This window comes from Athene cunicularia (assembly GCF_003259725.1).
Source record: "Athene cunicularia isolate RWA chromosome 5 unlocalized genomic scaffold, athCun1 chr5_part1, whole genome shotgun sequence".
In the NCBI taxonomy this organism is placed as follows: domain Eukaryota; kingdom Metazoa; phylum Chordata; class Aves; order Strigiformes; family Strigidae; genus Athene; species Athene cunicularia.
Genome location: NW_020799101.1, coordinates 18,259,955 through 18,287,350, shown reverse-complemented (window position 1 = coordinate 18,287,350; position 27,396 = coordinate 18,259,955). Strand labels below are relative to the sequence as shown.

Genomic DNA, 27,396 nt, shown 5'->3' with positions numbered 1-27,396 from the left:
GCCCAGAGGCGGCCGTCGCCCTTAGCCGGGAGCGGAGGGCCCGACGGCTCGGGCGGGGGCAGTAAGCGGCGTCCGCGGCCCGGCCGCAGGGCAGCGAACGGAGCCGTCGTCTTGGGAGGTTGCAGAGGCTGGATTTACTGGAAGATAAAACGAGCTTTGTGATCGCTGGAAGGTCACAAAGCAAAGAGGAGCTTGGTTGGTTATGCCGCCTCGGGAGGTGCTTGCTAGGGGGTTGCCTCCTTGGTGTGTTTTGAGGGGGGAGTGGGAGAGAGCGCTGGGTGGGCCCATCCGTGTGCCTGGTTCGCATTGCACTGCTTAAGGCATCTTCGTTTGGTCCTGTTAGCTGCATGGGACGCGCTACCCTCACAGCGGGTTTTGATTCCGCTTTTAAGGAACGTTTGTTTTGAATTCTATTAGTCCTGTTCATCTCACGTAGGCCTCTCGGCCTGTTATATTTTAGAAGCAATATGATACGTCTAAAGCAGTCCACATTTCCTTGAGACAGATCACGCAAATCACTTTTCTCTCCATTTCTTATTTACAGTAATTTCTGACTTGTTGCTTTTGAATGGTGTTGCTTCTTACCCTCTGACACTGTGTAACAAGATGTCACATACAAAAGCTCTGTTCATGCAGAGTCTGATTCTGGTACATCAAAGATCAGTGAAATAAAATGTCTTATGTTAATTCTTTATTCACATTCCAGTATTATGTATCTGTGCGTGTGTGTACACATCTGTATAAAAAATGCATGTACATATATACATAACACACATTTCTACAGTTTCCTGTAGAGACTGAGTTGAACTCTTTAAAGTTGGTAAGAGCTTTCTACTGTAGAACAATTTAAATACCAAACCATTTTTAGGGCACTTTTGGGATTAGTTTTCTTCCTAGAAATTAAAAATACTATCTAAGGGTTTCATAGGATTCCTGGTAAAACTTTTGAAGGTGTTTTCCACGGAACACTGCAGGTTCCTCCCTGTAGGATATGGTACACACATAACTTCAGTGAAAATTACCATCTAGTCACTGCCTTTCTGACAGTATTACAATCAAGACTATAAATATAGAAAGTCTGATCACAGATGATGTTTTCAAACTGAAAATAACTGATTCACTAACTTGTTGCTTGATTTTAGGCGCCTGTCTATTGCAGGGACAGTAAATGTTATATCAGCATAATATTAAGCTACAAAAGGAAAAATCATGAAAATACAAAATAAACTGATAAAATTCATTATTAAATTGCATGTTTGTAACTAATGGCTCCTTTGTACGGCTGGTGAGGAGTGTCAGTTTTACTTCTTCTTTACAAGGAGTAACAACCACTTCTGATTATTGCGTGTTCCAGATGTTAGATTTTAAAAAGACTAGTACTATATTCCATGCAGTGGCTCTAGTAGCCTACACTTCGGACCAACTGTCCCTGGCAGCCTCAGAAGAGAGAAACTGAAATCTGACTCTACTCAGTTCCTTACTAGCACTCAGTGTGAGTGCAGCTGGCAATGAATCCAGTAGTTGCTAATAGGCTTGGTTTCAGATGTTCATAGCTTGACCGACTTTATCTGCTTATATACCTCAGGCTGAAACCTTTTCTCCTTTTAAATTTCAGCTAAAACAGCTTTAAAGAATGAGGCAATAATCCTAAAGCATCGAACAAGTGTTATCTATTGTGGTAGCTGCTGACTATGCATGTAGCAAAACACAGTCATTACCCTGTATATTTAGTTTAAGTTGTGACTGAGCTAGGAAGTACTGTTGCATTAACTGAAAGTTAATTGTTATCACTGAGGGACCCACTGATTTGCTTGCACCTTGGAAAAAGTAACTGAGCAATGTGGTCATTCCATTAAAAAAATTAAGACTGTACGTAACAAACTCTAGTGTTAAAATATTTTTGCAGCAGGATTCTCATATCCAGAAACAGCAGAGCAGCCCTACTGAGTGCTTGGAAAGGATCCCACCTTTTGACAGACATAAGAGCTATACTTGCACTGAAATCCTAAACCCTCCTGTCAGTAGCCCATGAGTACAAGACTATGCTCAAGTTTTTATTTCAGCTGAACTTTTGGGAGCAGTGGAGGATTAAACTTGGTTGTGTTCCTGATTTAACAGTGGGCCTACCTTCAGTGGAATGGTCCAGGCATAGTGGGCTGGTTTCATTATCTCCATCACCTTTGTCTTTGGAGCAGTATCACATGGCTTTGTGGTTGGTTGTAAAAGGACACAGTTTTGTCAGCCTTAAGGGTAGGTAGGATTTAGAGGTAGGTGGAAACATACTGGCTACATCTGTACCAGAAAATAAAGCAGATTAGGACTCGTTCTTTAGGTGTCAGGGCAAGTGGCATGACATAGCATGGCATAGCTTGCATGCACACAGCTGAATTCTTTCCCTTTTCTATACTGCCTACTGAATTTATACAGATTGCAAACTGTTACTGAACTGACTTGTACAAGGACATTGCCTGGGACAGTACTAGTCAGGGGCCCAAGCATTCCCAAAAACATGCCAGCAGTCAGAAGTATGGATTGTCATGTGACAGCACTCAGATTCTGCCTTTGTCTCATCTAAATCACTAACACAGTCACAGAGTCAGATGAGGGAGGAAATTTGGCTTGAGCCTGCAGCCAAAGTAGACATGTGAAAGTACAGAAACAATGATGGGCTATAGACCCACAGGGAGTACAGAATGGTCTGTAAGTGATTCCTTTATGATAAGGAGAAGTAAAACCACCCTTGCTATGTAAACTGTGCTTTTAGAAGTGCGGCTCTGAGTGCAAGTTAACTGACTGAAAATGTTATTTTCATTTTAAATACTTAATTATGTGTGTGCTATGACACTGGACAAAAAAAATATGATGTGCATTCAATAAATTACCTCTCCAGTGTTCAAATGAAAAATATTTGATGTAGAAATGATTAAAAGCTATGAGGTAATGCCACTCTCCCTCCGTAGTGTAAATGTAATTTTTTTAAGTAGCATTTTCATGTTCATATGTACAATAAGAGCATCCTGACAGGTCAATCAACCAACAGTTTAATGTTTGGGCTGAGCGTGCGCTGCAAGTTTGGGAACATGGAGTAACAGAATTCTAAAGATAGATGTCCCTTCTCTACCCCACAACACAACTGTTCAAAAATATGTGTATTTACTTGCCATTCCTAATTGTGAAGAGAGGGAGGAAAAAATGTTGTGGGAAATACCCACATAGAAAGATATTATTGAGCTTCATTTAAGAAAAAGTGTCACAACATTTCCTTTTTGGTTCTAAAAGACGTGGTGTGCCAAGCTGGTTTGAGGGCTGAGGTGAAATTGAAATGCTCAGTGTACAGACTTCTGAGAGGAAATGAGAGAGAGAAAGAAAGAAGAAAATGAGTGCCGTAGCTGCATACTTCCAGGGTGTCCCTTTTACAGTTTTGAAGTACTTGATTTACTTTCTTTGTGAAGGGGAGCTGCATATGAAAAACATAGTTTCTATGGAGCTAAAGTTGGATGCGTCTGGCAGTTTCTTATGGTCATTGAATTGTTACAGAAATAGGTGTTATTTTCAAAGTACAAGTGTTGAAAAGCCAGATGATACAAAATGTTCCCCTTAATCACTACATGGAGAACATTTGCATGGCAAGGGAAAAAGAGGATCAAATTTTGGAAACCACAAAATTAATTTAGGGAAAGACTCCCTGTGAAGACAGTCATGACACGAGAAACAGCTTTTGTGTGAGATTTCAGTACAGTATTAGATCTAGTTTACATATATTCTCTGTGATTTTTTAAAAATCTGCAGTTGCACATTTTGTGCTTGATAACTGTCAGAAAAGTAGATTGGGTAGGTAATTTGCTGTTTAAAGCATTTTTGTATGAAACAGCTTTGGCCAACAGTTTTATCTCTCTAAAACCACTTAATGTGTTACCATGAAAGGAGAAGTTATGCTAAACATCCAAGCCTAATAATTCTTTTAAAGGAAGTGGTACAACTCTGTCAGGAAATGGATCGTTTCTTGAAAGAGTGCATATAAGTGAAGATGTGTTACTGATTCTAGGGTTACATCTTTGGTTAAACTTAAGTCCTATTTCTGTTAGTATTAATTTCTTCACTGAAAATTAATTTATTTTTTTCTTCAGTTAAAGTACAGTTAGAACTACTGTTCCAGGCAACACTTTCAAAGGTTTAATTGTTAAAAATCTACATGGCTATAAAAGAGAAAGAATAAAAATATTTATGCTACTTGATTTCTGATGAGGAAAAGGAAAATGAATGAACACTGTCCAGAGGGGAAAGGAAGCAGCACTATCTATTAAAACAGAAATAGGGCTTTATTTCAATTTCTGATCTGCTTAAGCTAGGCAGAGGTGGAATTTCTAGTTAATACAAAGAATTTACTTTGGATCCTAATCCTCATTCACTCACAATAATTTGAAATTATTTTCAAATTTGTTGGAAGGAACACAGAGGGCCGTTCTACATAATGGTATCATTAAACCTCTGAGTAATACTGACTGCAGTGTAATTAAACTCAATCCATTGCAGAAGACTCACATATGAATTCTCACTATCTTGAAAACTGACTGTGAACTGGAGACTTAGGACTTTAGAAAGGAGAAGCTAATCAAGATGTTCTGAAAGATAGAGATGAGGAAATTAAAAGTTTGAACTCGGCATGGAGACCGTGAGTACATCCTGATAGTTGCAGAAACCATGCATCTGCTTTACACCCCCAAAGAAGGAAGCAAGAACATGAGAAAAAGAGTGATTAAATGGCAGAGCTTAAGGGTATGCATTGTAGTTCTTAAAGAGAGCCTACCGAAAAGGAGGTAAGTGAAAAGAAGTGCCACATAAAATGAAGGGGGAAAGGCAGTTTTGGAAAAGCATAAATGAAATCTACTAAGTTAATTTCCACAGCTTCTTTTCTACTGATATATTTAAAGATACTGTATCTGTTAAATTACCATAGAGCAACAAAGAGATTTAATTAAGTGAATAATATTGCAGTTATTCTTTTTTTCCTTTTCCCTTGTTAAAAGTTGTATGGTTATTGATTTTGAACCTACTCTTTTAAATTGAAAAAGATAAGATGCTCCCATGAATTGAAATAAGAGAAAATTCTGAAACAGATGGATAAATTAGGAGAAAGATATTCCAGACCTAGATAGTATATCTTCTAGAGTTTGGAAGGAACTTGGAGCTCCTCAGAATAAATACAAAAACTCCATTAGTTTTAAGTACTATATTAGGTGACTAGAAGGCACCTCTTAACATAGTGTAATGTAGTATTATATGATATAATACAATATGATTTAATATAAGCAGCATTACAACTTAAAACTTCTTTAAAAGGACCAGGAAAAATGTTTTGACAAAAGATTTGAAAGATTACCCTCAGTTTTCAAGAATGAAATAAAAAAGGATTATAAGAACAGAAGATAAACATGATACCAAGAAGACACACCAGATATAAAATACTGCTGTGAAGAATCAGGTGGTAAAATCAGTATCCATAATAATAAATAAGAGATTTTCAATACATCTAAAACAATGCAGATTTTTAACTGAAGTTGCATAATTGACACTGGTACTGTAAACTGCATGTCTTGGGACTAGAGCTAATCAGTAACTGGTACTCAGCAATTCTATCATTTCATTGCTGTTTTTCTTAAATTTTTCGTCCCATACTGATTTATTGAGATATAAGATACAAACTAGAGCATGTCTAGCTCAGCATCCCATCTCCAGCACTGGCCAATAGGAGCTGCGCAGTGTCACTGTGGTAAGAAACGTCTGAGCTTTAACTATGCAGTCTATGAGCAAAGACCTCCATTTGTTTGCTTTGACTTTGCCATTTGCTCATTTGCTAGTTTGACTTTAGTTTAAAAAGAGAGTGAATAATTGTTATCTTTTATCTCCTCCATGCTTTTGTTGGATCTGCCCCCATTTCATAGGCAAACCCAGAATGTGAAACGCTTGTCCCCCTGCCTCAAAATGTCCAGTAAAATTTTTGTTGTAGATACAGGCACTGGTAGTTCTGAGCTTTCAGTAATCCATGCACAGCCTCATTTCTTTCATTTTCCTTAGGTAAAGGGCTTATAGGGGAAACCTAGTTTATTTAGATGTTAGAACCCTCAATTCAATACACCTCTTTTATAAACTGTCTGCTGTGACAATCTTTCAAGAGGCTATCAAAACCCCAGTTGGTCAGAAGGCATTTTACACTCCTTTTGTAAATTCCTCAGGATTTGCATTTTCTCTGAAGTGTTAGACTTCCATGCAAAGAAATGTCCCATGAAGCAATTTTCCTTTGGCTGGCATTTATTAAGTCTGGCTAAGAGTGAGGTTTGGCATCCTCCTCCTTACTACATGTCACATTCAAAGTTACTTTTCTGTTGTGCCTGCTTGTTAACATATTGATGGGGAACATTACAGCAGTTCAGATTATTGACATTGTAAATAACTGCATTAACTCTGAGCAACTTCAATCCCCTCACCCCAACAGCATTTTCTGGGATTTAATAGAGATTTACACAAATACCACATCTCTCTCCAGCTTCAAAAGAACACATTCCTATTGAACCAGACTTTATTACACCAAATCCACCATGTCATTACAGAAACTGTAGTGATTTGCTTCCCATTGGACTCAGTGTTGCCTGCCTATGACTAATGAGGTGCATCTTCAAAATGGAAAGTCAAATGAGGCAAACTCCACAGATTCTTGGAATTACTTGTAATATGCAGAGAAGTTAGGGTATGACTTCAACTTAATCACTCGTTCTCTGAGTAACATACCTGCAACATGGCCTTACAATATCTTCCAACCAAAGCATTTGGTTTTGGGTGGTAGCAAGTTGTTGTGAGATGTTTTCTATTACTTTCCTAAGTCTTTAGATAATAAATTGGCTAACTGTTCCACTGTGTGACAATATTCTTCTTTAGAAAGCCATGTGATTGAGGACAGTGGACAAGTGTGAGGTACTGGTTTGGTTTATACAGAAGACAAAATAATTGATTTTGGATAGCAAGTGCCAAAGCAACAGAATTATAAATTGTTTGGGTTTGGGCAGGAACCCACTGCAGTCCTGGAGTGCTATCCTTTGATGGATACATAGGGAGGAGATGAAGGGGATTTCTGAAAAAAAATAGTCTCTCCTGGCCAGATCAGGACCATGTTTTCTGTAGCCCTTTATGTACACTTTCTGACTTAAAATATCCTGTGAAAGTAATCACACACACGCACACACACACACCCCCACCCCCTCTGCGACAGAGTAGCAGCAACATTAATTTGTCTTCAGTTACAGAGTCAAGGATGTTGCTGTCATAGTTGCAGGTGGTGCTGCGCTTCTGCATATCATCACTTGTCTGTTAATGCCTTTACTTCTCTGGGTTGAAGCTTCACACTTGAAGATTCTTACATAGTTGAAGCTTTGGGCTACAATTCAACCTATTTTGGCTCTATTGATTTGATTGTTCTGTTTGGTTTTGGAAACTTTATTCCTGTAGAGATTCTTAAAAGTGACAAATACAGAAATCACAGTCTTATTAAAAAAGAGCCTTGTCTAGAATAACTATAAACCCAAAACATTTAAAGAAAGTCTGCCTATCCATCTTACTAATAATTTACTATCCCCTGTTCATAGAATGTTCATTGCTAATCTTCAGCTATTTTCTTCAGAGAGGCTTTATCTCTCCTGGTTATTTGCTTGTCTTGCATCTATCTATTGAGACCACATATTCATGCAGTAAATATCCGGGCAATACAGTTACCTATAATATTCATAAGCTATTTCAAAGAAGCCACAAATGGATTCTGATTTATTATAAAAAGATCTAATGAATTAATTCTAAATGTTATTTTATAGGTGGTATTAAGGTTATTTTCAGCAGAAGCTTCAATCTATAATTGAAAACATATGCTTACGGTTTTAGTCACAGGACAAGTGTTCGGTGCAGGTAAGAGACTACACCACATTGCAGTAATGCTGAAGTGCCCTTGCTATCGATTGGCACTCCTTTGTGCTGAGCAATATACAGACCCAGAACAAAAAGGTGCCCCCCCAAAATTTCTCATTAATGTGCCATGATAAAAGTCCTTAGAGCACAACTGAAAACTGGAAAAAATTTGACTTTTTCATTGAAGCTGGTAATTACTATAAGGGTCAGAAATTGGTTGTCCATCAAAAATACGTGTCTATCAGAAACAAAATGGGCCACCTACAAGCACGGTATCCTCTCTATTCCTGTTTATTTTTAAGAAAGACATTTGAGATGTGTGACTTCTGCAGAGCTCACAAACCAAAGATCACTGAAGTTAGATCTATTTCTGTTAATATTCTTAGCTATTTTTAATATACACAGATTATATCCTAAACAATGCCTGCTTAATACACTTTGTTTTGCATATTTTCTTTCATATACTTAGTAACCATGGAAAAGTCACATACAGATCATTCTATTCTTTGAACTATAAGAGACTCATTTTGGACTGTCTTTTATTCTGTTAAGTTTATGCAATCTTAAAATAACTCTTTAGTTGAGAACAGTTTGCTTTATGTGATCAACTATGGAATGACTGCATATATATTATACATATATGCACACACTTTTTTTTTTCCCTGGAGTTTGAAACCAAGTACTGATTGCAATAATTTCCTTCTTCAAAAGGAGTGGAAAATATTGTGTAATATTTTCCAAATTGAAGCTACTCAGAAGTCTTAGGTTTTTAAACTTTCCAGTAAATTGGGGAAAAAAAAAAAAGAGCATGCTTATTGTTTGATCAGAAGGCCACAGCACAGATTTGCTAATTTTGATATATGGTTTCATATTCTTTTATATGCCTTCTCGTAAACTATATTTTTGATGTCAAGCAAGGTCTCACTTCTTTCCAGTCTTGTATTTTCATGCTCCAGTGAGCTTGCATTATTTCTGATAATTCTCCCATGGACACAGTGATTGTATATCCCATATATCTGCAGTCTGAAATGCTTAAAAGATTCAAAATTAGCCTTGTATACCAAACTTTCTCTGTCAAGGTTGGTTAATTTGCAAAGACAAGTATTATGAGAATAAATGAGAGTTTTCCATTGGGGAAATATCTCAGTAGAGAATGGAGTTTGTTACCATCATCTTTTCAAATGTTTCAGCAGTAGTAATGGGGGTTTTTTAACAGCAGTCTTCTATTGCTCCATCAGTCTGACCAGAAATCATAGTGAGTTCTAGTAACCAATGCCTGTCCATCTTCCTTTCAGCTGATTAAAGTCCTCTCTCTTCTTTCTGTAGTGAGCAACACCTTCAGTCTATATTCAAATGATAATGTTTTTCCATCTTTGCATAGTATTAAAAATACTCCCTGATAGGTATGATATAGCAATATATCATACAATATAACCTGTTCTATATGATTTTTCTTTGTTTTTATTTACAAGTAGCTGAGCAATTGTCCATTTTGTACATTTATCTTTTTCTGTCCAGAAATGCTGATCCTAAATATTGATTTTCAAAATTCTAGGTGGTCCTAAAAGTATGTCTTAGTACTAATTATATTAAAAGATAAACTAGCTAAATAGGCCTAGGTTTGAAACAAACTCACTACTCCTTTCCTTCACAATCAAAACCCCACATATTTGACTAATCTTTTGGAGACAAAACTGTTGAGGAAGAGTTATTAGCTGTCCTTTTCTATCTGCCAATCCACAGAGGTGTGGCACTCAGATCACAGCTAATCCATGCAGGAGATTATGACCTTCACAGGAACAAAAGCACAGACACCAATGTGGTGGTTGTTTCTTGTTCAATTTATTAACTGCGCAATTTCTTTATATATGCCTTTCTGTACATCACGAAATCTTTAGTTCCCTATTCTTCCCGTACATCACGAGATCTTCTGACCACCTCTCCCTACACAAAACCCATAGATTTTCACAGTTCAGTTTTTGCGAATGTAAATGCTCTATTTTAATTGTACATTTAGACTTGGAGCCCATTAATGTAAACTGCTGAGGGCTTTTAATTTGTCTTGTCTTTTTTCACTGCATATACTGTGTAGTCTGACCCTTCTTTGGGAGAAGATATTGCCAGTAATAGCTAATTAATTGAATATGGAACACTCTTCTAAAATGCTTGTCTCAAGAGGATATATATTTATGGAATTAGGATTAAAGGAATGTGTGTGAATTGCTTTCTAATATAAAGATAGCTTAGTTACTTCTAAATATGTCAGCTTTGGAACTGGAATCCTAATAAAGCAATCCATGCAAAATTCTTTGCTTTTGCATCTAGACAGTTCCCCAAGTAAATTAACTTGGGAGGTAGCTACTAGAATTCTTATGATATGCTGCAAACTGTAGTTATATGGGATAAAGTCCACTTTATCACTTTTTATGTTAACCTCTACAAACAAATAAATCACCCTTAGCTCTAAAGTTCCTGAACTTGGCATGCTGGAAGGATATATGAGCTAAGTTTTGTCAGTGTTTGATCTGATTTTAAACTCTTTCTTAGGTGTGCATTATTGGCCACTGTCAAAGTCAAGGTAGTAGACTTGATGTAGCTGTAATTCTATTTTCTGAAGCATACTGTTGTAATAATATTTTGAATTATTTGGAGTTTATTCATGCATTAATCTATACCATGAAACTCTTAAGGCTGTATGATGTAATGGAAAGTGAAAATCCATTTTAGAGAAAGAGGAAAATTCAGCCAGATTAAAACCTAATGCTCAAACAAGCCAAGAGTCTTTTCCCATTTGAAAAGAAAATAAAGCAAAACTTAGCATGCTTGCTATACTTAGTATATATGATAAGGTATGTGAACAAAATCGGAGAACAAAAGTGGTTATTCGAAAATATCTTAAAGTACCTCCTAAATAAGTGGAATATGGAATTTGGAAGTACTTTATTGCAGTTGCCTATCTGGCATGTATACAGAAAACAGAAAAAAAGGATCGATAGTTGCTAAGCAGACAGAAAAAGAGTTGAACATTATTTCCGAACTGTATAGTTCATCAGTACTAATTCTAACTTATTTTATATCAAGGGTGTTACCTTGTTCCATACATGTGTTCATAAAAAGCATGTGTATTGCTTATGTCTTTTTCTGTTTTTACTTTAAACTTTTCTGTCACATTTTTCTTTACTTACATCTGTGTATAGTGTATGGCTTGTATGCAAACACTGGTGCAGATGAAGTACAATACAGCAAATGTTTAAGCACTTCATCTGTCCTTGAACTCAACAGGACTACCTATCTATTTATCTCTGGTACTTATATTCATAGAAGTACTACAGGTTTGAGTCCTTAAACTGTAAACTCCAAGACAAGGTTTTATGCATATTACCTCAACCATAGCTTAGGAACAAAAGCATAGGAACAAAACCCTAAATAAGTAAATAAATAAACAAAAAATAGTCATAGCTTATATTTTGTTCTGTGTTGCTTCTATATAAAACATGGGCACAAATCTGTATTGAAATTGAAAGCAGAGCACACCAACATACACCAACCTCTGTAGTTTATTTATATTTTTTAAATAGAAAATGAGGTGATAGATGCATAAGACATTTTCAGCCCTTACCTTCTTATTGTTTGGTAATGAAAATCAGAATGATGACATTAACATCTCTTTCAAGTCAGCTAAATGGAGCTGCAGCATTATGAGTCATCTCTTTAACACTGAGCTGCTTTTTTAAAAAATATATTTTTTAATGGTGGTAAAAGATATGAGCATGACAGTCCTACAGGTCTTACTCTATTTGCCCACAGAACATAGGGAAAAGCAGTAAACATTCAGGATTATTTCTATGAGCTACATCTTGAGTTCTGTGCTGAAACTGCACATGAAGACAGTGGTTTGAGATAATCAGTCTACTGTAACTGCATTGAACACAGTAATGTATTGTATAAACTACTGAATAGCTAACAGAGTGACAGCACTTAGTCATCTGATACCTGATCTAGTCTGTAACCAGAAATTTATATGAGAAGTCCTTCACATTACCTGTGTTAGGACCCAAGCCTAGCAGAGCTCCTAAACTTCTCCCTTGTACTTGCTGCACAGCCACAGTGCTGCTGCCACCAGTGGTGACGCTCTGAGGATACCATGACAGACTGCATCAGAACCATCCACATGCTGCGGGGTTAGGCTGCCCAGGACAGTTTGATAAGGGCCTGTATCCTTTCCCTCCGTTTAAAAGTGTAAGATAATTGGGGATTTCCTTCTCAGAACACAGTGCTTCAGTTCAAGCCCATCTTTTCTCTAGACAGTAGGTACCATTGCAGCCTATGGCTACAGGGTAACTCATCCTCTGCTTCACCAAGGATTATTCTGGTGGATGAGGACAGTTGACAAGTGGAATTACATCATATGCTGGTCTTGAATGACCGTTATGAGTTCAGAAATGGAGAGGGCAACTGGAGGCACTGTAGATACTCTGCAGCACCAACACACCACTTGCAGAACCTCTCTTCCCATGGTCAGTGTGATTGCCATTTGTCTGTAAAACTAATTTATTCCTGATTGCTACAGATGATTGGGTAATCAGGTCAGTGTAGCAACACTCATTTGCTATGTTGAACTGCCACATCATCCATGTCTTCCATCCCCCATGTTACTACCAAGCCGAGGTCCTCAAATGTTCACATGGCGTATTGTCTCTGTATAGGCAGGGGAAGAAGAGTTTTAAGTGATGTACAGATCTTCATTTGGGTCCCACCACAAGGGGCTTTGACTGTTCAGGATTGTAACTCACTAATTCTGCAAGTTCTTGTTCACAAGTTCAAGGATGGTGAACATTGTCACTGATGATTTATGGACTCTGTGATGCAGTTTACCAAATAAGTATGTATTATCTGTGGTTTCTAGAGCTTGGGCATCTTCACTAGGGACAAAGCAGCACTCTCGTCTCCGTAGGGGTTGTAGCCATTGTCAGCCTTAGAATATATGTCTGATTATTGATAATACTGCTTATCACTATTCCTTTTCATCACACTGCTCTACTCAGTGTCGGTCAGTCAGGCCCTGAGCTCTTGCAGGTAGAGTGCAAATGTGTCTGCAGGTGCCTGGCTGCACCAAACAGACCATCAAGGGCAGTTTCCAGATCACTGTGACAACTGTAGTTGCCACATAGTACCATAATTGTCAGGTATGCCATAACGAAAACATAGTTATGCAGTCATAACTTGTCTGAAACTTCATGGAGCCTTTCCAATTGGAATGGATGCTATGGAACAAAGCTGTCCAGGCATCCTTGGTCAGATTAACATTTAATATGTGGGCAGTGTGAATGCTCCAAGATAAAATAGCTGTCCAAGAGCATACCATCACCTAGCACAGTCGCTAACAGCACTTATTTACACTTACTCCTGGAAGTTACAGTGAGGTATTCTTGCAGAGCCTGCCACTGATTCACCTAGTTATCGAAATAGCACTGCTTAAGCCAGGTTTTCCATCAGGAAAATGGTGCTCGGTCCTTTTAAACTGTTTACAGTACTGCTCAGACTAAGCTGAAGGAGGCAGCTTAGGAAACAGCAAAAGTCAGTATATCTCCATCATGGGTATTTGTGGAGGCAAGGATGTTTGTTCTTGGTAGTGTTTGAAGAGGTACAATTCACGGAAGATTCCCCAGACACAGCCTACTGAGACATTTGCATTTCAAGGACACTGTCTTTGTGTAAATACATAGGCTGCAATCATTCCATTAGTGACCATATCTTTGGTGAAGAGCAATAGATGCGGTGATTTAGCACCTGCTAGCAGACATGTGAACCCAAAAGAAATGGCATAACCCTGGGGGTAGCCTGAATGACCAGACAGCAAGAACATGGCATGTTTTTTTGGGAGTGTGGTACTATTTTTATGGTGTGTAGGGAGCAGAAAATCATTCACCTGCTTGCCTCCAGATGGAATTCCTTGGGAGGAATGGGCACCCCATCAGCCCTGTGACCAGCATGATGTGACTGGGTGTACCTAGGCGGTGATATCCTTTCTTATCAAAATAAGCACCTGTGGCTGCTGCCTTACAAACAAAGCAATACAAGTCACTGTACTTTGTCCTACGGACTTCCACTTTCATTCTGCATGAGTAAGATTGGGAAGAAAAATTTTTCCTCACTTCAGGAATTTTTATTCAGCCAATAGTCATTGCCTTGGCTCCAGTCTACGGTACTCTCCTAGCTGGGCTGTGCTGCTTCAGGGGTCAGGGGAGAGGATGGCACTGGTGGCCTGCAGGCCAGGTCCTCCTCCATCCTTTGGCTGTCTCGGTGCTAGAAGAGGCCAAGACAGAGAATGGGTGACTGGACCTGGCCCAGAAAATTGTGGAGCAATTCTAAAAGTCTTCTGTCACTCAGTATAGACTGTGAAACTATATTTAAATACCAACCTCCATTTCTTGAAGTTGAATAAGCATTTCTTATCATCTTATATGAAAACAACCTCTGGTAGATCATTTGCTGTCTCTTCTTACTGCAGCTGGTGATTATTCCTATCAGCAAAGTCAAAGGTGTGAAAGTGGCATTTTTAATCTCGATAAAAGTCCTTGCCTCCTCTTACATGTGTACCGCATCTTGCCAAAGGTGCATGTAAATGAGGTGGCTGTTCTAAAGCTCGTTGGTCATGTGTTTTTGTAAGATGATGGGACAGGGTATGCAGCTATTAGGATATGACCCAAGGGGTTGAAAGGGTGTGAGAAGTTATGAGGCCTCATCCTTTGCAGGACAAAAAAGCACGAAAAACAGAGTGAACTATCCTCTAGTCTCTCCCCATATTTCCCCACCCGAGAAACAACTAATTTTGTCCCAGAGCAGAAGCTGAGTGTAAAATAATACAAATGCAGTGGTGGAAGTTCAGGGAGCCTGTGCAAGGCATGTCTCACTAACATGCAGCACTGTCTGAAATGGCTGCTTCAGAACTGATAATTGCTTTCTGTTATTTGTTCTTAATATGCCAGAAGAAACTAAACGTTGTGTGGGTTTTTTTGCAAGTAAACAAGATTGCGTCAAAGATACATAGATTCTATCATCAGTTTCTCATCCTGACACAGTCTGCAGGATCTTGAGTATAGGCTAGCTGCTTTAAGCAGCAGGGAGAACACTAATAGAAACTAATTTAAATTTCTATTTGCAGCCCTCATCTAAAGGTGCATAATCTTCAAAGGCAAATACCCTGTATTTCAAGTGTAAAGTTAAATCTTAATTTGCTGGATGAGCCGCTGTCTGAAAATACACAAAGCACATCCTCTTTGGAATGATACACAAAGCACTTCTGTGCTTTGAAATGATTCATAGCAGATGGGGAGAAAAAGGATCATTAATTGATTCTTCAAATAAAACATCACAAGTATAACTGAGAGAGCCAGTTAGAAAATCAAGTGGAGTAGATTTTCAGAGAAGTTTGTTCTTTTCACGGAAGTCTATTGGCAGAATTTCAGATCAGCTTGATGATTGAACAGCAGGTAATTTTAAACCATGTTTACATTAACAAACCTCTGTAACTATATTCATACTAGGGCAAGGCATAGTACACAAAGGCTTTGTTAGATTATAATTAGTTTAGATTACTTTCCATTATGTATCAGTAAAGGCAGCCCATGGCCTGACTCATGTTTCAAGTTACTTTGCTGTTCCTGTTACTGCAGCAGTAGCTTTGGGTAAGCTATCTGCATGGCAATATCTAAAAAAAACCTGCCCAGCAGTGTTAAGTAGTGACCCCTGCACTGTTTTGGCCAATGAACCTGTACATGCCACCACCCATCCTTATCATAAAACTTTAAACTGAAAATAGGACACAAGTGATATAACCAATGCAAGACTGTTTTGTAAGAGACTTCGGGCTCCTTGCAAGCAAGTCTCTAGATTACACTTTCAAAAGTCACCACATTCAACCATATTCATAGTGTATCAGTACCAATGAAGAAACAGACCTGTAATCTGTGACATCAAAAACTGGCATTAACTACTCTGCAGTCTTCAAACTGACTTGTTACTCTTAGCAGCAGTACTTTTCACAGGCTGTTTATTCTCAGATGATCCATTTTTAAAACCACAGAAATACTATATGGTTTTAGTTTTATTTCATTAATGTACCTGACACATGTAAAGACGAAGCAGTCACACTGACACTTCTGAAGGATGTTTTAATCCTTTTGAGCTATTATATAATTTTTTAATTCGTTTTTATCTGGTGTGGTTTAGCACAGCGGTGTGGACACACCCACTGCATCTCAAAATGTAATCTTTCTGACACAAATGATATTTTTCCATTTTCTTCGGTAATTAATAATTTACAATATGGGCCTGGAAAGAACTTATGCTCATATTTAAATATCTGCAAAATTTACGGATTCACTTTTTCATTTGAAAGCTCTAAGGTAATACAAAATGTTTCATTTACTGCTCTTCCTTCTTTTTCTCTAAAGAGATTATGCTCTGCAGATTGTAAAAATGTTTTATAAACTGTAGCTCAATCCAAGCCTATCCGTAATATTGAAAAGGGAGAGATATATACATATATACTTACATGTAAGTATAGATGCTGAGGCTCAGAGGAGTCTGCATCTTACAAGTCTAGGAAACCATTTGTTCATTTATTGTATTTTATGTTTTCTGATTTTTGTCTCAGACTGAGAAAATGAAAAGCTCATTTAATGTTGAAAATTGAGAGTTTAAGGTACAATTGAGACCTACAGCAAGCATATAAATTTAAAAGAGCTAGTGAGAGAAGACATCCAAATTCCCATATTGCCAGAGGATGCAATCAGACAAACCAAGGAAGCAAGACCTACAAAGGTTAGTCCAGCTTGGAGTTACGGAGATAGAGGTCTGAGCTCAGGGAGTAAAAAAGCAGAGACAGAAGCACACTGCAAACAGAAGAAAGAGGGAGGAAACAAGAAATAGCCTGGGACATGCAAACAATAGGGTGGTGCAGAGGCTACTCTGTCCATTATACAAGTTATCTGAAAGACAAGGCAACGTCTTCATTAAATCTTGCTTCATATTCAGTTGCAGATTATTTGGCAAAAGTAGGTGGTATTGGTCACTTTTTTCCAAGCATTACTGTTGAATATTTAACTCTTACCTTGATATACAGTAACTAACTTTGTTACCAGACAAGGCTTAAAGAGAGAAACTAGTGAATCTCTCAGTGATATAACAGGCAAGGGTACACCTCTTGAGAGCAGCGAAGTCTTTTAACTGGATAAAGTAACACTCCTTTCAACATGCCTTTTTACTAGCATGAGTTGTGGGATTCGGGAGAAATAGAGCATATTCTTCATAATCAGTTAGAAAGATGAGGCTCAGAACCAGTCCTGTTCCAATCACCCCCGCAGAGATGAGCGCCTCATTGCACACAGCCACCTGTACTCAACTCGTGCGCTGAGAACAGCATGTAGAAATGAAATAATGACTTAGAGCTTCACATGGCCACAAGTGATCACAATTTCTGAATAAAAAAGTATTCACGCTCCAAATCTGGCCTTCCCGCAAATTGTTGTTCTCTAGGTAATGGGATATTTTTCAAATCAGCTGAGCCAAATTAATCAGGTAGCATGTATCTGCTTAACTCTACTGGAGTGGTGCTACACAGATATATACTAAATGAAGATGTCACAACAATTTTACTTTACTTTTTAAAACCAGACCCAAGATCTCTTTAGAACTTTTACCAAAGCTGGTACATATCTATACTTCCTGACTGTCACTTTGATGCAAAGGAAAGTTTTTTCCTGAATATATATGTATTATATAATGTCATTTCAATACAATATTGTTTCTGACTCATTATTCTGTTTCATTATTCTGAACTACTGATATGGCATATGCCATACTGCCATCATTATCTAGTCACACATCTCCTTACATCATTCTTAACGATCATTCTTGCTCATTACCATGTCTTTCCAGTTTGAAGCCTCACCATCCTTGTCAAGATGTGGAAGTGCAGTTCAGGATATGGTAGTGCCCACAAACCAATAGTGGCTAAGTGCCATCTTAATGTGTCAGACAACAATATATTTTAATATTTATTCACTGAAGTTCAGTAAGTAAAACTCAAAGTACACATGAAGTATGTTGAATCTTCGTATAAACCTCTAAAAAGACGAGCATTTATTGTGCTTCTAATGTGGAACCAAATGTTTAAGAAAAGATTCTTTAAGAGTGATCTTGACCCTTCAGTGCCACAAAGCTTTACAACATTGCTTGTTGGTATTGTAAGTCAGAGAATCTGATGTGAGCAACATGGCTTAGAAATAGTTGGGTTTTTTCAGATTGGGTGCTTTAAGTATGAAGTTTCTCATTATGCAGCCAGTGAATGATCTGATTTTCAAATGCTGGTTACCCAGGACTATATCTAGTCTGCTTTAGAAGTTCATTACTTTAGAGGCTAGCCAGACTGGAAAGCAAGATCTTAGGGTCCCTTAGTGAGGGGACAGCACATAGGATGCCCTCAGGCACAAAAGCTCTGTCAGCATCTTCTCTTAAAGGCTTTTAAAGACAGGATGCAAGGCAAGTGTTATCTGTATCATGATCCAACATAGCTTTACCAGATAACTGATACTTACTATTTTCTGAAACTATCTCTGAAACAAAATGAATGGACTTGAAAAACCTCTGCTAAGGAACAGATCCTGATAATTGATTAACATCTGTACCAGACTGTTTGAGTGCTGCTTGTGGGCCCCCTGAAGCCAGCTTGTGCATTTCATTAGGCATCCTCGTGGGACAAAGTGGAAAAAATGCTGTAAGACCTGAGTTACCTTGGTGCTTCTCCCCTGTCATTCCAAACAGCCCATGGTCACAATGGCTCTGACAATTTTACAGGAGGTCCTAGAGATGGTTGGGGAGTCTAAACCTGATGGTACCCCCCCAGCATAAGGAAATAACATACTACATAGAAACTAGCCATTCCTGAGGAAGTCAAATAGCAAAAGCTAGGTTTTACTATGAGCATCTAACAATTTTTATTGTCTATCCAAATTTAGCAAATAGTAAAGAAAACCAGCAGTATAATCTATTACTGATATTGTATAGCAAATACAGTGGTCTAAAGTTATAACTCAGAACGTTAATCCTGTTGGATGTTCCCTACAGTTTTATAAAATCACCTCGGGAACTTTAGTGATAGCAAATAGTCATCAATTAAGTTTTACCACTCATCTGAAAGAGGTGATTCAGTCTGCTTTTACACAAAGTTAATATTTAAATAACTCACTTCCTAACCAGTCATCAACAATACATGCTGCTTTGCAGCTAGGGGCTAGGTTCACAAATAGGAACAACAAGCCAAAGCGTTTCTGTAAAGTACTCACAACCAACATTTTGGCACTACTGATATTCACAGTCCTACAGCTTGTTAGCCACTTGCTGTCAAAGTTTGCTGACAAAATCTCACAGGTAATTCCATTTCTGCTACTGAGCACATACTTCATGAGGGGAGAATCAGGCTTGCCCAACATCAGACCAGGGCATTTGTGATAAAATGCCTAGCTGCAGACAGCTTTTGTCCCAAATTAGTTTCCTGAATTTTGGCTGTCTCTCAAATCCAAGTAAGCTAATAGTTCTTAAAGCCATCAATCCTATAGATGATTTAGATTTCAAAGATTCTCAGAAATAAAAACAATCTGAAAGAATCTAATGAACACATCTGAAATTTTTTATTAGGATCACTTTATTTAATTTGAAACCTCTTGAATGAATAATTCCAGACTTGTGTTAGAAATTCTCTTTACAGTAAGAATAATGTCTCTTAAATTGACACTTGTAGGCCTGGAATACTGCTCAGCTACATTTCTAAATCCGATTTCTTGTTATCTTTAAAGTGTGTGTTTGGAATTGTTCACGATTTTGTAATGAAGGCTATTTTTTGTGCAGCATACAGAGTGATAATGTAAAAGCGAAAAAGAAGAGAAGAGTTAGAAAGTAGTAAGAGAGAGTTCAGAAAAAAAATCCAGACTGATTTATTTTGGCTGACAATGTTATATAAAGATTTCAGAATTAACAATAGATACAAAGGTTGCTCTAAATTTCAGTGCACCCAGTTTAAGCTCTCAGAATTCTGCAAGCTTTGGGAAACAATTTGGACAGACAATCTACCATAAGAGTGTAATTTCAGCCAAAACATATCACCGCTCTTACTTCAAGTTAATTAAGGAATTAGTTGCTCAGAGGTATAAATTTTCATAATAAAGTGTTTCACTTATATTCCACTCCACTGTAAGAGTAAAACTTTGTACTGTCATAGTTATAGTGTACAAAAGCTGTGGACCTTTAACAGAAAAGTTAACTTTTGCTAGAAGGTTGTAACATCATATTGTACGTTAATTTACTGGCATCTTTTATATAAAGCAGCACAGCTTCTATTGTGTTTATTACTTCTTATGAATGACATCAAGAATGGCTTCCTCTGAATTAAAGAAAAAAATGGAGGTTGGTATTTTGATTACTTGGAGGATATTTCTGTTTCTTTACTTAAAAGTGACCAAGGTTAAAATCATAAGCAGCCAAGTTGTTTTACCCTGAGCTTTCTTTTACTTTTTCCTAATAGTGGGGTAATAAACCCTTTTTATTTATTAGGTAGTTTAGGTGGAGGGGAAAAACTTTGTGTGAACCTTGACTAGATTGCAGCAAAAAGATATCTTAAATCTCCAAAAGATGTAAAAAGAGACAGGTATTGATTGTAGTTAGCATACTTATCTCTGTTTCTACTCCAGACTGTATGACAAGTGACTTAAACATCTGTATGTCTGCTTTCCCAGTGGAAGAATAGCCACAGGGGTATTCACTTCTACATAATTAATATTTGAAAAGTATAATATGCATGGAATATATTAAAATACATTTTCTGAATATAATTCTCTCTTTACTGGAAGATTGCATTGCTAATTGTCTAAAAGCATTTTGAACAGAGAAGTAACATTACAGATTATAGCTTGGTAGGTTAACCCATCTGTGCTTTTGCAAATTTAAAGTTACGATGAAATTCAGATAAGTGAATACTCTAGGAAATGAATATTTATCAAGGAGAAAAGAAATCTGCTTCTTACATTACAGGCTGGCAAAACTTTGCATTTTATCCTGAATGTTAAAGTGCACGTCTCTGGCTAGTTTACTGAAAGATTCTGTTTGCATTTAGTTGTAAAATGTCAGTGAAATAACCTTTTGACTTTGATCTGGCTTTTGAGTTATAACTTAGAATTTCCTGTTGATAATAACTTCGGTGGAGCATGGGAGGAAACTTCAGCTAAATTCTCCAGCAAATCAAAATCTAAACTGTCAAAAAAAAAAAAGAAAGCTGTGTGTTTATATTTATAATTATCTTCCTGTTAAGGATGAAGAAATGTTTTTGTCGGGAGGCTTGAAAACTCTGCTTCCCCATGTGCTAAGAAGAGTAATTCGATGCAACAGACTCAGTATTAGTAATACTTCTGGAATGGCAGAGGGTAAGTAAACCTAAATCTAAGTGCAAAAGTGATTCCATTTTAGATTCATAGCTATGTGTTTCCTTTTTTTGTTTGTGAAGGAATGTAGGAATATCAAAAGCACTGAAGTAAAACAGATGAAAATGTTAAGTTGACTTATGTTCTTAAGTCACTTGGGTGGTTTTGAAATTACATTGTAAGTACCTGACACTGTGCTCTTAAATCATAAAGGTACATCAGAGAAAATATATCATTCTACCTGTGTAAAGAATATGGACTTTGTTTTCAATGTTTGCAACTCCCAGTTATGTCACTGAGAAATTACAGATGCAGAAAATATTTGAAAAATCTTTAACCAAATCTGGCTTTTCTTGTATATATTATTATCACATTTGTAGGATAACATACTATGTTCTTCACAGACCCCTTGCTTTACTTAGTGTATTGGATATGCTTTGAGGAAGAATTAGAGATTTATAGTTACCGAAGTGTTTTTCTGCTTCATTTGTTGCAGAAGTTGGAAATTACTGACTCAGGAAGAATGGGAATTATAAGGGGGAGGGAAAACATGGTTTCATACTCAAATAACTCAACTCATTGTCATTCACCAAAGAAATTAAAAGCTCTTTCTAAACTTCTCAGAATTGAATTAATGCATGGGTTGATCAGCATGTCCAGCTTCACTAACATTGCTCATGAATATATTCATAACGATGGATAGATAATGCAAGTATATACATAAGAAGATATGAGAAGGGAAATATGTTTTCATCGATAAAGAAAGTAAGGGTAGTTACCAGGAGGAGCAGTAAAGTTGTCAAAGAGTTGTAAGAAAGATTTCTGACTTTACAGAATACCTGAAAGTTACCTGCAGATTCAGTCAGCTGTGACTGGCATTGTAAATTCAGAGTTGTCTGAGTTGAATGCACTCACTAAAACTATAATTTTAAGAATCTGTGAATATCACCAGCAAATTAGAAAGTGCTTGTGGATTTCACATGAACAGGAACAGCAAGGAATGAAGTTGAGGGGTTGCTGCATGTAGTATTTTATTCAGTGGTAAATTTAGTATGTTTATTTAACAAAAATGTATTTCTGTATTTAGCAAGAAACTGCTTCTGTATTTAGTAACTTTTGCTAGTAATAAAATGAATTTTTGTGCTGAGTACTCCCAAGAGAGCAGTTTGTGGGCACATTCAGTATGCAAATACATGCTTACTTCAGCCTTTGCTTTGCATTTTTACATCGGGAATGTAATTTTATCTTTTGATTTCTTTGTTAGCTTTGGTCAAGAATAAGATTTGGCTGATTTTCTACAGCCTTTTAAGGCAGACCACTGATTTCAACTAAATAGTTGCCTCTTGGATGACAGACTACCACAGTATTTAAGAAAGTGAGATCTTCTATGCAGCCTCTTACTCACCTGTCTGGTGTCAGACACGGTATTAACTTTTCAAGGCAGTATCAATACAGGAGTTAGGGACTGTTATTTGACAGTTTTATACACCACAGACTAGTTATACTCCAAATTGCCTCTCTGTATTTGAACAGCTGGTATTTACAGGCAGGAAAATGGAAATGGCATTGGTATTAACTACTACTGTTTAGAAAATACATTTTTGCTAAATAAATGAATGTAAGCTTTCTTCATTGATACTCACTGCAAAACTGTTCATGTTTTTAGAAGCTATTGCATGGTAGTAGTCAACAACCTTTTAAATCAAAGTTGATTTCAAGTGAAGAAAATGTGGCAGTTCCGTTCATTTTAGTTTTTTTAATTAGAAACAGAAGAAATGACTGAGGTTTAGTGTGACAGGCAAGAGTTTATTCCTGTACTGTAATTATTTCTGTTAAATTGCAGCCCACAGTAAAATTCCATAGCCAACAAACTTTAAAAAAATGGGCTACATAATGTCAAGATTCCAGGAGTTTACTGTTGGACTGGCTATGATTTATAGCTTGGTACTAAATGAAAAAAAGAAAAAAAGGTGAAAATGTGGTATGCAACAGCCTTTCTTTGGCTCTGTGCTAACATTTGCAAAGTAAAGTCTTTTTCTACAGAATACTAATTTCCCCAGTTAGGTAATAAATTATGTTTATACATAAATTCATAGAAATGTTTATTAATTATGCTGCCTTCGTATTCTAGTACTACCCATGTCTGCCAGCTATTTTAGCTGTGAACAACTTCACATACAGAGTACATCTAGCTATGATTTTTAAAAGATTTCTTTTTTAATAATAGAGTTCTGAATCAAAACTTTCCTTCAGGTAACTTTTTATAGACCACCTAATGAAATCTATACAGAAAAGTTATTGTTTCACAAACAAAAAACTGAATTAATAACCAGTCATTCCTATCTTCCACAATCTCAGGCTATAAACAGGCCAATGTCGTGATTTTACACAAGTCCCTGGCTGATGACTTCGAGAAGTTTTGCCATGCAAATGAAGGACCCCTGCCACTGCTGTACAGAAGTAAACCAGGTGATTGGAAATGTCCTCCTCTGAGTAGCGATTCTGATATCAGGTAACTCCAGACCAACCTTGCTTCTCAAAGTTCTGCAGTGAATACTGGTGGTAATTAGGAGGATTTCAGGGAACAGACTGTACATTTTGAACAAGTTTCTTTTCTTGGAGTTATACCTTTGAATGAAAACTATGCATAATAGCCTGATTATCTTGTTCTTGAGAATCATGTTATGGTAATTGTCAGTATTACAAGTATTTCTCTACTACAAAAGGGAAATTTTGTGTAATTTCTAAATATTTTGCTGCCTGAGCCAGCAGAATTAGGGTTTTAGCTTTGTTTTATTTAGTAGTATCACAGGCATGGAGACTGCATGATATTTGAGAGTCTCTGAAATTTGAAAAATGTGACTCCTGTAACGCACACTGAAAACAAGACTTAAAAAGCTCCCTAATTTTTGAAACCCCAAGAGAAGATACATATAAGGGACATTTACCTTTAAAACCTAAAACATCCCAAACTCTAATGTTCTGTTTACTGACTTATTTTTGTGCAGAGTAAGGTGTTCTAGGGTTTTTGCATGTGTTTGTTTCATTTTACTCAGACAGAAAAGAAATGGTTGTAGTAGGCTGTTTCTTGTGGTCTGATACTGGGTTAATGTAAATTCAAACAATTCACCCTGTTTTCAGAAAATATGATACAGCTGTGATAACCTCTTATTTCACTAGAACTGACTGCCCACAGTACAGAATATATGAGCATGGAGCTTGTACTGGATCACGGAAAAGCCTGAAAGAGTATTCTGAACAACTTAAGGATATGGTGACTTTTTATTTAGGCTGCAGCTTCTCTTTTGAAAAAGCTGTTCAAAATGCTAACATTCCCGTAAGAAATGTTGAGCAAAAATGTAATGTAAGCATGTATAAGGTAAGTATATACACACACCAATAGTCTTTGTCGGAACTTTGAATATTTGCCCGTAGTCACACTATGTGCATGTATCTATTGCTCAAAATCAGGACGTTCTTCCCTACCTGTATAGTAACTTTAGGCATGTGCTAGCGCTAAGTGCATAAAAATACAGGGTAAAATATGCCCACCCTCAGATCAGTGTTTTTCTCAACTTGCTGCAAACACAATCTGCTTTTTTTATTCATTTACAGTGACAAAGTTTTTCCCTGTGTGCTATGGCAGCCATTTCATTTGTACAGCCTTTACATGTCCTGCTCTCCATACCAGCTCCAGCTTGCAGTAGGAACATTCCTTTTATGAGCCTTGACAGTAGCAGTTTCTTCTGCACATACAACAGCCTTTTTTGGATTTTTCCTGGGACAGTAGAGCCCTTAAACTGCATATTTGCAAGGAACTCAGACCTCTGGGACAGAAGATGTTCCCAAAGACTTGAGGTATCTACTGTAGCACTGAAAATTATAACTGTGCTCAGCAAGTTTCTAGTGCAGATTTTACTGTCAGCAGAAGTCCTAGAGTAATTCTGGCTCCAGTAGGTAGACCCTGTAATATTAAAAACACTTCAGTGCACATCTGCATGCCTTTTTCATTTAATTCGTATGCTCATTGTTTTCAGACACAGTGTTTTTGCTGTACTCCTGGTCAGAAGGGAGGCATAATTGTGTTTAGATGTAATGTAGAGATTCTCCTAAAAAACTGGACTGTTTTATTTCTGAATATAAAAGGTACTTCAGTATCCCAGTCAGTGAGAATGATGAATTCCAAAGAACCTTTCCAGAGGCATGAAAGATTTTGTATGTGTGGAACTGGCATGCTGCTTCTGTAGAAGTGGGTGCTGCCAGCAGCAGGAGTTCCTGACCCTTGAGTGTTACAGAGCACTGTAGCTCCCCTGAACTCAGACCAAGTAGATTTGTCGCTGTGTGATACTTTTTATTATCTTTTTCCCTTTCTGTATAGGGAGCACACCACTGTTTTCCAAAAATATTCAGAATATACTGAGCTCACCACAGTCTATGCTACTCATACCAAAGCAAGAAATGCATAACATTGAAAATTTTAGAGATCTATATGAAGAAACTCAAGGATGGAATGTTTCACTCCTGCACTGCTGGATCTTACAAAAAAAAAAAAAAAAAACCAAAAAAAAAAACCCACCAAACTCCAACCTATGGGATGCTAATAAGTTTTTGTTTAAAAGGATTTAAAATGAATGTTAGTATGTGGCCTTTCTAAACCCAAGTACAGCACAAAGTTTTAGACTTATTTCTTCTAATACTTTAGAGGTATTATTCAATATTTCTGCTAACACCTTGGATTCTTTTGAACTGCCAGACAGTAGTCCCCTGCTACAGCGTTTCTACATTTTGCTGCGATTTAGTAGTCACAATGAGACCTATTCCTGAAAGCAAGTTGGAAGCAGCTGTGATAGCAACATCTGAATTAAAAGAAGCCCATGGAGCACCAATTCACATGGGTGATCCTGGTTAGTGCTTTTCAGTTTTCACTCTGTATGTACTTTACTGTGTATAAAAATGAAGAGAGGAACCATGGGAAGTGGTAGGACTGAAATACCTGCACCAGTAAATTTATTATGTGTTAAACCTTCCTAATGGTTATAAACCTGAATAGAAAAAAAGGGGGGGAAAAAAAAAAAAAAAGGAAAAAAAGAGAAAGAAAAAAAGAAAAATAGGTTTTGAATTAGCTGAACATAGAGATTTCTTGGATAAAAGCTGTTTGATGTAGATAAATTAAGTTATATGGCAGGGGTGGTTTTTGTAAAAAGGTGTAATCACATTTTTCTAAAATGTATGCATTTTCACTTATATGTGAATACATTCTTGCTGTCAGAGATTCCAGTGACAGGGTAGCAGTGATCGACAGCATGAAGAGAAGTATGTGTGGATACATTTTGTGTCTTAGTGGAGTACTGTGAAAGTAAATACTGCATTATTTTTAAAAATACTGAAATAGAATACATTGAGCACAACACTTAAGAAAGAATAAAAAGAAATGACAAGAATATATATTTTTTTTAAATCCCAGCTCAAACATGTATAGGCCTATTCTTTGCAAGGGAAAATTTAAAAAATATATATATAAAACAAGAGGCTGTTTGAAGAACAAAACCAGACACCTGTAAGATGAAGATAGATCACAATAAAAAAAATTCCCATCTGCTGACAGAAATTTGTCAATCAGTAGACTCAAGGGCTGCATACACAGAAGGATCACATTGGAGATCACAAAAGATGTCACTGGTTAACAGTACATCCCAGTAATATATTTGGTCTGAGTGCTGAAATCTGGGAAACTAGTAATAAATTATTACTTTGAGTAGAGCAACAAGATTATTGGGCAAGTGAGGGTCTCCACTATTCACTTATTTTTAACAGAAAAGAGTAAATTATTATATATAAAGATTATGTAAGTTAATTCCAAAAAAGAAAGTGGTATATTAAAGCATCTCAAGAATTTAAAACGAAGGGAAGATATCAAGTATTTAGAATGACCCAGAATATTACAAGTAGGTGTTAGAATAAAGCAAAAGAC

At 37.0% G+C, this 27,396-nt stretch overlaps 1 protein-coding gene across 3 annotated transcripts in view; it reads left to right on the top strand.

Annotated features, from left to right (window-relative positions):
- Positions 1–6: 6 nt before the first annotated feature.
- DGLUCY (D-glutamate cyclase) overlaps positions 7–27,396 on the top strand; it is a 47,185-nt gene continuing 19,795 nt past the window's right edge. The window contains exons 1-5 of one of the 3 annotated variants that reach the window (XM_026850001.1): positions 7–195; positions 21,317–21,428; positions 23,784–23,937; positions 24,606–24,804; positions 26,179–26,329. In XM_026850001.1, the coding sequence (XP_026705802.1) occupies positions 21,326–21,428; positions 23,784–23,937; positions 24,606–24,804; positions 26,179–26,329 (607 nt within the window). In that variant the 5' untranslated portion in view covers positions 7–195; positions 21,317–21,325. Of the gene's footprint in view, positions 196–4,413; positions 4,818–21,316; positions 21,429–23,783; positions 23,938–24,605; positions 24,805–26,127; positions 26,330–27,396 lie in introns of those variants that run through there. The other 2 variants (XM_026849999.1, XM_026850000.1) reach the window with 2 other exon arrangements.